Raw genomic sequence first — 12714 nt, forward strand, 5'->3', positions numbered from 1 at the left:
TCACATAATACACAACTGTTGATGGGTATTTTAAACATTTTATCTTTGAAAATCAATAATTTTGTTGTGTTGTTTTGTTTTTTTATTGGGATGGCACTAATAGGATGTCCTTGGCTGCTTATTTAGCAGTAGCGAGAACCAGAGTCAGATTCTTAACGTGATTGAGTCACCAACGTATTTAAGGAAGGAGTAGAAACTGCCGTATGTGTAATTGAGAAATCAGAAAGGTGCACCTGTAGAACCTATATTACTTCAGATCGGATGGTCCGTCTCGTCGAACCAGTTAATTCCATCGCATCCCAATTACGTAGATCGATGCTCATGATGTCAATCACTGGATTGTCTGGTTACAGACAGTCGTCATATTGCTGGGAAATTGCTTAGGGCAGCTTGAGCAACAAGCAAGCAAACAAAACACCCTGAGACTATCGTCCTCATTGATGTCACGCCAAATTTTACCCCGTCAGTTGTTTTGACTCCAGCCAGCTTCCCGATTCACCGACACACACCCAGCTGTCTGTTGCCGTCACTGCAAGTCCGTCAGTGACCCTCTCTCATCTGAAGCTGTTCGTCAAGACGCGCCAAACCATGCGATAACGTAACTCAATTTGCATCTTCGGTTTTCATTGGCTAATTTGATTGCAGAGGCGCTTTGCTTGACGTTATTTACCACGGAAAATGTGTTTGTCAAGGTCATAAACAAATTGGTTTTTCTTCCTGGATAAATGAACATGCTTGTAGAAAAAAACATCGGATTTGAACTAAATTGATGAGATTTGGGGGAGAAAAGCTAGGATTACTTATACCACGTCGTCTGTGGGCTTAAGATCACAACTTCCGTTTTACAGAATGTGTGAGTGAGTAAATATAGCAATATTCCAACAATAATACGGCTAGGGCACATGGAAGGGGCCTCACTCATTGCACACATTGGGGACCTGTGTCTTCGGTTGGACGAGCGAACGCTTTAACAGTGAGTGAGTATGGTTTTACGCCGCTTTTACGAACATTCCAGCAACATCACGACGGAGGACACCAGAAATGGGCTTCACACATTCTACCTATGTGGGGAATCGAACCCAGGTCTTCGGTGTGACGAGCGAACGCTTTAACCACAAGGCTACCCCACCGCCTCAGAACGCTTTAACAACCAGGCTAACTCACCGCCACTGTTTTCCAAATTATGTGTTGGGGTAGCCTGCATGTTGGCTCCCGTTACAAGGCAGTGGCGACAGTGGCGCGATGGGTCACGTGTTTGTGTTTGTCCTTATGGTCCGTTTGGCTCAAAATCGGACTCGAAAACTACTAAGCATATAATACTCAATGAAACGCTGATCATTATCAAAACATCAGACCAACTCTGTGATTGTTTTGCAGAATTTATGTTTTAGCCATAAAAAAAGTTGTTTAACAAACTATCATTAAAACTTTGACACAGTTCACTATTTGTTACGAGGGAGGGGTGCAAAGAGAGGAACAGCCAGGTGTGCGAGAAAGGATGGAGACAGCACAGGTGAATGATTCAATAACATTGTCGGTACATTAGTCTATCTCACAGTCCCTGAACCACATTGTTTTCCCTACTGCCAAGCCTCTCTGCAGTGCCAAAGCCCTCAATAAAGCAAGTCTAGATTTCCTCAGGTTCAGGTCTCTGGTCTCCCTAGGGCTCCTTTTCAATTTAAATGGGTTTGTTTGTTACTATCAAAATTATATATATTCAGAGACTAAGCATTAGTCTATCGTTACATGTGCTCGTGCTCCGCGTACACTTGGCTGTCCGCTTTTGAGCCAAACCGACTGTAGTTATTGTTAAAACTGGTTGCATACCGTGTTGTGATACCATGACAGTTAGCCAGTACTTACACTAGAGGAACGAGTTGAAAGTGTTGTTTACAAAAGACATTCTGTCAAACAGTGGTCCGATGTTGAAACTGCTAAGAGTTTTAGGTTGTTTATGTGACTACTTGTTTGGCAGGAGAAACTCAGTATGTGAGAGAGATAGATAACGTTTATTACAGTGTCACATACTATATACACTTAATGGTAAAACTCGGACAGAGAACAATCAAATATGACACCCGACCAAATATGGTCTACGTGACACTAAACGTAAAACCATTTATATAATATCATGAATCTGAATAATATGTATTAAAACATGTTCCAAGACAATGTCTGCTATGGTTGTAAGTCGAGTTAAGATTGGTTGGTTGGTTGTTTACCACCGCACTCAGCAATATTCCACCGGTGTACAAACTGTAAATAATCGAGTCTGGACCAGACAATCCAGTGATTAACATCATGAGCATCGATCTATGCAACTGGGATATTGTGACATGTGTCAGCCAAGTCATCGAGCCTTACAACCCGATCCCGTTTGTCGCCTCTTACGACCGGATCTTCACAGCTCAAAATTCGTCAACACATGTACAAGCACGCGCATACAGAAAGACCAGCACGCAGACACAGGCACAGACACGCTCTCAAACACAAAGACGTACATACAAAAAAAACAAAAAAAAACAGGAGCACTGATGATTGAGTTAGTATTGAGCGCCGTTGGAACATTGGATCGGTTAAGTTTATAACAGCTTTGTTTCACACGCAAGTAACGTGATAGATTTGCCAGTGTTTCTAAATCTGAAGTAACGCCGGAAACGTGTAGCTGCTCACTGAAAATATGATCTCAAAATAGGCAACTCCGTTTACTGTGTCATTTACTTTGTATGAAGGTGCTACTGTACCTGAACCGCCTCCGTGGTGTAGTGGTTAGAGCGTCCGCCCGGAGAGCGGAAGGTCGCGGGTTCGATCCCCGGCCGCGTCATACCAAAAGACGTTAAAATATGGTACTTGTTGGTCCCTGCCTGGCGCTCGGCATTAATGGGTACAACAAGGACTGGTCGGCTCGGAGTCAGTATAATGTGTCTGAGTGGGGTATTCATGCTTCACTGCGGCATGGTATCTCAGTGGGCTAGCACTATAAAACCAGCTTCAGTCTGGGCTAGTACAAGCAGCCGCACATACACATACACACGCACGCACGTCGTCATATATATATGAGCGAAATATTCTCAAGCACGACGTCAAACCCAATTTCACCTCACCTCACCTCACTGTACCTGAATACAGGTATCTTTCCAAAGCGGCGCTGATAGTAACTCACTCACTCATATCATGCCTGCTTGCTGACATTATGTTTTGTTTCTGTCACAAATATAGTTGATGTTCCAAGACAAAGACAAAGGAACATCCATTGTATGGATAATTCTTGTTCTCCAAACAAAAATTTTGGATCACATTGCCTGCGTCACCATTAATCTTTGGCGATGCCTACTGTCAAAGTGTGTCGTCTGCTTCTGGTAATAGATTTACGTTAACGCGCATGCGCAATGACCTGCCCTGAGGTCATCTGCCACAGCTTTGCGTACATGTGATAACAAAATGTTCCATCACCTTACGCGGGGACACCATCGTCTGTGTTATCGCAACTTAGGGGCAGTCAAAGATCACATGTAGAACAGCCTGCCCACAGATTGACTGAGACTCGGGTATGTGAGAACGAGTTATGTCGAAAGCCAAATTACTCTGTACGGTGGCTCTCGGTGTTTCTGCTTTGTCCATAGTGCCCGGAGTTTTGACGGCTGTATCAGCTGATGAGGGAGAAAAGGATACATCGAACGAAACGGAACGCTATCCTTTGGTCAACTGGGATTTTGATCATGTCGAGATTCCTTACGTTATCTGTTTGTGGATCTTACTGGCTAGTGTTGCCAAAATGGGTAAGTTTGAAAATGTTTTTCTTCTGTCACCATTTGTCGTACAAGCACTTCGCAGATGTTGTGATTGGCTGAATGTGCCATCACGTTTACCCCGTGCATCGCCACAAGGAACTAACCCACATGTTCCAAGTCAGTTAATTTATTAATACATGTTGGCTTTTAAAAACCACCTGTTTACGTGAATAGTGAACTTGTCCAAGAACATGAACACCATTAATTGCCAGTTACAAATGAAGAAGTGTCATTGCTTTATCATGATATCTATGATATGTGCTTAATAGTCACAAGTATATTTCTAAAAATAATTTCACCTAAAAAGAATATATGTTTTGCAGTGTATATGATACCCGAGAGTCCAGATTATTATATATTCTACTTAAAGCTAATTGGATGAAAACTGAGTTATGATTACACAATGCCATTTAGTGAGTGGTCAAATGTAACATATGCAGAGTCAGTGTATTCATGCTGTGTTGGAAAATCACAGGCATATAATGAAATTATGATAGTTCTAAATTTTATTTAAAACCAAAACACAGTATGTTTATATCATAGTTATAATTTCCTTGCCACTCATATGTATCATTACCAGTTATGATAACGGTGCAAGATTAGGTTTGCAGGGAGCATTGTATACCTTTCAATTTTTGTGTTTGCTGAAGAAAGAAAGCATGGCCAGATGTTTAGATTTGTTTACAGCATCCGTATATGCTTCATTCAAGAACAAGTATCAGTGAGGGACTTCTTCTACAGAATAAAACTGACAGTTCTGGTGGCTGATGTACACAAGTTATACATTCAATTACATATTACAAACATTTAGCAACATTTACTGTATATGTATCCCAAAAGATAAACATATATGTATGACAAATGTGGTAACTATCCTGCAATATTGTATATATTGCCCTCTGCACCAGCCATTGTATTAACAAGGTGTCACATTGTGAATACCAGAGATACATTGTGGTCTTGATTTGTGTATTACACTACTTCCACCACTTCTTTTGTTATTCTCCAGTAAGGAATCAATCACCTGCAGCCCTTTATCCTCTGAATCAGTCAAACATCAGGCAATATGATAATCTGTATGGACAGATACATACACTGTGTATATCCCAGCAACCATATGTGACTGCATGCTGGATTAGAGCCAGCACACAGTCAATACAGCTTATAGTCCCTTCTAAAAGTTATTCTAATAAATAAAATGTGTACGAATTATTACTTTGCAAAATATAGAATTACTACGCAGACTTTGATAGTGTGCATTTAAGGTATGGACAGTTTCAGAGGAGGCATTTGGAAAAAAAATAGCATACCATGCTACTATGAATACATCTGTTTCATATATTTTTCACTTTTAGAAAATTAGCATTTGGTTCTGTTGCTTGTTGGCTAGGTTCCATGACCTGCTTGGTAAGGTTAAAGGAGGTCCCGAGGACTCTGTTGCTTGTTGGCTAGGTTCCGTGACCTGGTTGGTAAGGCTAAAGGAGGTCCCCCAGGGCTCTCCTGCTTGTTGGTTAGGTTCCGTGACCTGGTTGGTAAGGCTAAAGGAAGTCTCCGGGGCTCTCCTGCTTGTTGGTTAGGTTCCGTGACCTGGTTTGTAAGGCTAAAGGAGGTCTCCGGGGCTCTCCTGCTTGTTGGTTATGTTCTGTTACCTGCTTGGTCCCCATGACTCTGTTGCTTGTTGGCTAGGTTCCGTGACCTGGTTGGTAAGATTAAAGGAGGTCCCGAGGACTCTGCTGCTTGTTGGCTTGGTTCCGTGACCTGGTTGGTAAGGCTAAAGGAGGTCCCCCAGGGCTCTCCTGCTTGTTGGTTAGGTTCCATGACCTGCTTGGTAAGGTTAAAGGAGGTCCCCCAGGGTTCTGTTGCTTTTTGCTTAGGTTCCATGACCTGGTTGGTAAGGCTAAAGGAGGTCCCCAGGGCTCTGACCTGGTTGTTAGTTAGGTTCCATGGCTCCTGCTTGTTGGTAGGTTCCGTGACCTGGTTTGTAAGGCAAAAGGAGGTCTCCGGGGCTCTCCTGCTTGTTGGTTATGTTCCGTTACCTGGTTGGTCCCCATGACTCTGTTGTTTGTTGATTAGGTTCCATGACCTGGTTGGTAAGGTTAAAGGAGGACTCTGCCGCTTGTTGGTTAGGTTCAGTGACCTGGTTGGTAAGGTTAAAGGTTCCTTGTTGGTTAGGTTCTGTGACCTGGTTGGTCCCCATGTCCCTCTGACTCTGCTGCTTGTTGGTTGCTTGTTGATTAGGTTCCATGACCTGGTTGGTAAGGTTAAAGGAGGACTCTGCCGCTTGTTGGTTAGGTTCTGTGACCTTGTTGGTAAGGTTAAAGGAGGACTCTGCCGCTTGTTGGTTAGGTTCTGTGACCTGGTTGGTAAGGTTAAAGGAGGTCCCCCAGGGCTCTGCCGCTTGTTGGTTAGGTTCCGTGACCTGGTGTTCCGTGACCTGGTTGGTAAGGTTAAAGGAGGACTCTGCCGCTTGTTGGTTAGGTTCTGTGACCTGGTTGGTAAGGTTAAAGGAGGTCCCCCAGAGCTCTGCCGCTTGTTGGTTAGGTTCTGTGACCTGGTTGGTAAGGCTAAAGGAAGTCCAGGTTAAAGGAGGTCCCCCAGAGCTCTGCCGCTTGTTGGTTAGGTTCTGTGACCTGGTTGGTAAGGCTAAAGGAAGTCCCGAGGACTCTGCTGCTTGTTGGTTAGGTTCTGTGACCTGGTTGGTCCCCATGACTCTGCCGCTTGTTGATTAGGTTCCATGACCTTGTTGGTAAGGTTAAAGGAGGACTCTGCCGCTTGTTGGTTAGGTTCTGTGACCTGGTTGGTCCCAAGGGCTCTGCTGCTTGTTGGCTAGGTTCCGTGACCTGCTTGGTAAGGTTAAAGGAGGTTCCTAGGGCTCCGCTGCTTGTTGGTTAGGTCTGTGACCTGGTTGGTAAGGTTAAAGGAGGTTCCTAGGGCTCCGCTGCTTGTTGGTAAGCAATGGTAAGCTTCCATGACCTGGTTAGTAAGGTTAAAGGGGGTCCCCATGGCTCTGCTGCTTGTTGGTTAGGTTCCGTTACCTGGTTGGTTGCTGTCATCTTGCTCTGGAGATGGAGTATTGATTAGGTTATCAGTCACTGGTTTGCCTTGTCTCAGACTAAATTATGTACTAATTTTTGTGGGAAGGTGAGAATTTAACTCGCTAAGGTTGTAATGACACATTAAAACACTATGCCTACTGGTACAGCTAAGTCAGAAAACATGATATGATAACCATATGGTACGCTGTATGATACATAACATCATATACATTGAACAACCTGCTGAGAAGTAGCATATTTAAAATATTTTAAAATGATATTGATGTAGATGTCATTACATTTTGTGAGCAGAAATAAAACTTGAATCATATTCTTTTAGAAATAAATAAATTGTCCCACCAAAGACGTAAGTTCAATTCCTCAAAATCATTTCTGGTGTCCCCCGCCATGATATTGCTGGAATATTGCTAAAACTAAAAGTGGCTTAAACCATATTCACTCACTAAGCAGACCCCTTGACACACCAGCCCCTGCCCCATCATGTAGCCATGCATGCTCTCATATGGTCTTGAGTTTTCAGGTTGGAAACATATGGTGTTCCATTTGTGTTTTTTTATTAATGTGAATAATCTAAAATAGATATTAATATGTAATTCTCATACTCTAAACTTGAATTAATTTTGAATTTGTGAAGGTATAAGAATTTAGAATGTGTATTATATGTTTACCATATTGCTTAGTTTGTGCATTGACATGTATCATTCGACTAGAATTTCACAGTTGTGGCGCCAGATATTTTCAACCTTCTTTTTTCATTTTGACATATCTGTTGTTTTAATTTTGCCTCATTTGCCAATGACAACAGGAGTGTGTCAAACGCTTCAGGTGAAAGGTGAGACTGATGTACAGAGGTTTAAATATTGGGCAGCAAGATTACTTTGTTTTGGAAAACTGACAAGACTTCCACCTTATCCCCCCTAAATTTTAACGATGAGGAAAAAGATATCAGTATATATTCAGGTAATATGATTTGATTTTAAGGGGGATATGGTTGGAAGTATTTCTGGAAAATTATTTGTACTTTTTGTAGCTTCCTTCCAATGCAAATTTCAATGAACAGTTCCTTTTATAGCTGAGCAAGAAAAATTAACAAGAATCATTATTAGGGGTTGTATCCTATTGAGTAATAAGGCTAATGCTTACTGACCTTGGCAATATGGCAGCATATTCATCAATCGATATAAGTTTTTTATAATTTAAGAATTTCAAACTTGAATTGATGAAACCTGAATCTGAAAAAATGCAACCTTATCTTTGTACCAACTTGACCCAGTGCATTTTAATATCTTGAAGTTCAAAGATTACACAGACTTCTTATGAGAAACAGGATGATGAGAAACATTCCAGGAGCACTGACTCTGATGGCCGCACGGATAGTGACTGTTACTGTTACTGTTGTGAAATGTTATGACGATGAAATGATCTTATCAGACCCAGTTTGTTTTTGTTGAAATGATGCTGCAAATCATCAATACCCAAACTCAGGCAATAAATATAAATCTTTTATCAAGCCGCAGATGCAAGGTTATTAAATATTACCTGAGGTTGCAAGTAGGTTACATTTCCTTAAACTGAGTCCTGATATGATATCTCTTCGAAAGAAACACATCATGCTCAAGACCTATTTGTTGATTGCCTGTATCTTTAGGTGTAGCTGGGATTTTGTTGAGCGTGTGTTCACACAGTGCATCAATACCAACATTTAAGCATTATATGTTATTTTTTATCAAGCAGTACCTTTCAAATATGTAGGCAATGTTACAATATAAACAATATAGCGTGTGTTCACACAGTGCATCAATACCAACATTTAATCATTATATGTAATTATTTATCAAGCAGTACCTTTCAGTTATGTAGGCAATGTTACAACATAAACAATATAGTTGTCATGGGTAAACAATGCAGTCAGAATTCCATCAGCAGAGTTGCAGGGATCAGGAAATATTGTTATCATTAGCTGTTTTGTCCTTTGTTGACAAACACATGGATACCACAGGATATATTTAGACCAGCATAGAGACTGTTATTAGGACCCAAGTCTGCAGTAGTGTCAGTAAAATAATGGAATTAACATTTCTCTGTTAATATGATGTAGGCATATCTAATGTAATGGCTTTAAGTAGGTGGCTTATACAGAGGAAGAATTATTAGAGCTAAGTTTAACATTGCTGCATTGTGAAAACACCTGAATTCATAGGAAAAAAACTTTAAAAAGTAAAGATTAGCATTTCACTCATTGCCCTGAGAGTTATTTGCCCTTCTTCCGTGCCTTTAGAGTGAGTGAGTGAGTTTGGTATTAAATAATTGATCATATACAAGAACTGAAAAATCTAAATATTATTCAACAGCATTCTCTCTCAGGGTATCTTTTATGAATCTTATTTTAAAATAATGAAACTGACAATCAGTAAATCAGTATTTTACTGCATTTTACCATGGTAAGTCACTTGGTTTGGAAACTGTAACCAGTCAATGATCATTTAAATCAGATGTATATGATAGGAAGAAAAACAAATGCTGATAGTGCTACTGGATGTAAATCCATTCCCAGAGAGTTTTCTATCCTCCCTCCACTGTGAGAGTTGTATGCCATCTATCGTCACTGCTCCCAGAGAGTTTTCTATCCTCCCCCACTGTGCGAGTTGTATGCCATCTATCGTCACTGCTCCCAGAGAGTTTTCTATCCTCCCCCACTGTGCGAGTTGTATGCCATCTATCGTCACTGCTTCCAGAAAGTTATCTGCCCTTCATCAATGCTTTGAGAGTTAAATGCCCTTAATTGTCTGTTTACGTGTTTGTACTTTTCTTCTTGGGCTCTTCTTGTATGACCGCTTGTCCTCTCTGTTCATCAATGCCTTCCTCCCTATGCCCTGAGTGTTTATCATTCATAACTACTCGCCTGTTTCCGTGACCTACAAGAAGACTCATACCCCTATTGTACACCATTATTGCCAAGAATCATGGCAAACCAATCAAATCGCGTGTAGTAAAACGCATTTCGAAGCATGAAATTAGCGGCACCATTGAAGTTTGAAACTTTGCTGAACTATACAAAGCACAATTTAAACATAAACTTTGAGCTAAAGGATCAGCAACTTTAAACACTGAAACATATTTACAAAGGGAATAACTGTATTGCTGTTTTGCCCACGGGATATAGGATATTCTAGGAGCCATGTTTGAAAATTCAGAGTTATCTTTCCTTGGTAATAGTACTAGACTATTTTTATAAACATGGCCACAAGAAGGGTACGAGATGCCATCCGGCTTGCCGGAAAGACTCGAGTAGTTACGATTGGAGAGTTTATATATGCCTATGATTGTGTGTATATGTGTTTGTTACTTCTAGGGTTCCACTTGTACGACCGCCTGTCCTCGCTGTTCCCCGAGAGTTGTCTGCTCATAACCCTGGGCATCTGTGTCGGCGTGACCCTCCATTACAGCCACGCAGCATCCACCTCGCAGTACGTCCTCAATGCCAACACGTTCTTCCTCTTCATCCTGCCTCCAATAATCTACGATGCTGGCTACCACATGCCTAACAGGGCCTTCTTTAACAACCTTGGCACCATCCTTCTTTTGGCCATCGTCAACACGCTATGGAACACCGTGGCAATTGGTGTTGCATTGTGGGGGTGTTCAGCTGCTGGATGGATCAAGCGGCCTATCAGCATGCTTCACTGCTTCGTATTCAGTGCGCTGATCTCTGCGGTGGACCCTGTTGCAGTGCTGGCTGTGTTTGAGGAGATTCACGTCAATGAGATGCTGTACATCATCGTGTTTGGAGAGTCCCTTCTCAATGACGGAGTCACAGTGGTAGGTAACTTTCTTACACAAGTCTTAGACGGGAGGGGCAGTAGGTTCTGGTGCTTACACATTTTAAAGTGTTTTCACATCATGCCGAGGACCCTGGTTCCATTCCCTAGTGGGTACAATATGTGAAACCAATCTTTGACTTTCTTCACCATGATGATGCTGCTCAATCATGCACACACTCACAATTTTCAATACACGCATCTGAATTTTCGGCCTTTTCTATCTTTATATCAAAACGTCAAACATCTTTGCTTGCTTGATCATTTGCTCACTCACTCACTCACTCACTCACTCACTCACTCACTCACTCACTCACTCACTATCACTCACTCACTATCACTCATTCACTCACTCACTCTATTTTCAACCACTGCACATTCATTGATTTTGTCTAGTGGCAAATGCTAATCTTTCCTGCAATGACATTTAGTTGGAGTAAAATATAGTCTTTGTACTTTGGACGCAGTGAATGGAGATCTCTTTTGAAAGAACTTTGACTGGTGCTGATGCAGACCCTGTTGTCACACCACTGAAACAAGGAGGGTATTATATGATGAAATAGCATTACATTACATTGCTGATAACTTGGTAACTATTCCTGGATTTGGAACATTGGGAGTAGTAACCAATGTTTTTCAATATCCAGTGACAGCTTTGCACTGGTAAATGGATATTTGTTTTTCATGAAGGTTTCATGTTGACTACCTTAAGATGTTCTTTCACATTATTATTTAAGTAAAGAACCGATATATTTTGTTATAGCCAAGGCTGCAGTCAATTATCCCCCAAAACATTTCATAATAATTAAGCCTGCCTTTGAAAGTACCGGTAACTAGTGAATGATTGGTACTGGCCTTTGAAATGTAAGCTTAAGTTGCATTTTGAAAGACTTACCTGTTTCTTTTACTATGTGAATTTGTAATATCCCGGGCTGGAAATAACTTTAAAATTGCTAGTGTACTCCGGTACAGTGGCACAAGTAAAATCATTTGCCCTGATAATTTTCCCACTATACTGGCCGAGTTTCTTGTTGACTTTTTTAAATAAACAACATAATTAACATTGGAATATCAACTGGACACCGGTACAGTGTGATATACAAATTTGCTTGCCCGACAGAAAAAACACACTGGACTCGGGCATCGGGCGTCGGGCAATGGGTTATTTCCACCCCTGAGTATCACACTCCATTTTTTATGTTTTGTAAGTAAATGTTTTGTTTTGTCCACAAATCCAAAACTTTATTTTGAAGACGATTCTTGTAAAAAAATATACCCATTGCTGACTTCACACTGATAAGATGATGAAACAGACAAGAGCTGTAGGCAAAACAAAATCAGTGACAGTGGAATAATGTCGCGTATGCCCTTCCCATCTGACTAACAACCAATCAAGAAATAGTAGTCAGTAAAGGGGCATGGTACATTTTGGAAACAGATGGAAAACAAATTGCTTGGTAAGCCAATCAAATGGCTGAGAATAACTTGCAATATATTGATTGCTGATGGTATATTCTGATCTGTATTATTACCAGGAGTACAAATCTTTGTGTAGAAAATACGAAGATTGTGTGGGTGTAGATTGGTGAATTACTGTCAGGTAATTACTATGAATACAGAGGAACACGTAAGGATGACTAGAAATCCTCTAGATCCTGTTATTGTTGGCTGTTTAACTATATTTAGTGATTTTGAGTTGCCGTAGATACAATAATAACATTCTCTTTACATGCCTTAGGGGTTTTGCCCCATTCTGAATCTGTTTTCCCCAAAGCTTCATGTTAACCAGAGATTTGAAATAGTACTTCCAATCAACTGTTTATATCAGGGAGCATATTGCCTCTCCACTTGGAGTTGTTTATAGCAAACAGTCTCCTGCCTAAGAGCATCTGCTATTCTGGGTGCGTTTGACAAGGCTTGGGGGAGTCTGGGTCCCTAGGGTTCTCACTGGGACCCGTTGACTATGGCAGTGTTTCAGTGAATCAGTTGTAGGAAGACAGTGTTTTGACAGTGCTGGGAATAATGTTGTCTATGAAAGTAAGTACTTTG

General features: G+C 41.1%; 1 protein-coding gene across 2 annotated transcripts in view; it reads left to right on the forward strand.

The window, feature by feature from the left end:
* Window positions 1–3475: 3475 nt before the first annotated feature.
* Window positions 3476–12714, forward strand: part of LOC124285988 (probable Na(+)/H(+) antiporter nhx-9) — a 72278-nt gene continuing 63039 nt past the window's right edge. The window contains exons 1-2 of one of the 2 annotated variants that reach the window (XM_046722301.1): window positions 3476–3779; window positions 10200–10666. In XM_046722301.1, coding sequence (XP_046578257.1) covers window positions 3566–3779; window positions 10200–10666 — 681 coding nt within the window. In that variant the 5' untranslated portion in view covers window positions 3476–3565. The remainder of the gene's footprint in view (window positions 3780–10199; window positions 10667–12714) is intronic. The other variant, XM_046722302.1, reaches the window with a different exon arrangement.

This window comes from Haliotis rubra, unplaced genomic scaffold, assembly GCF_003918875.1.
Source record: "Haliotis rubra isolate DU_JTF1 unplaced genomic scaffold, ASM391887v1 Scf372, whole genome shotgun sequence".
In the NCBI taxonomy this organism is placed as follows: Eukaryota; Metazoa; Mollusca; class Gastropoda; order Lepetellida; family Haliotidae; genus Haliotis; species Haliotis rubra.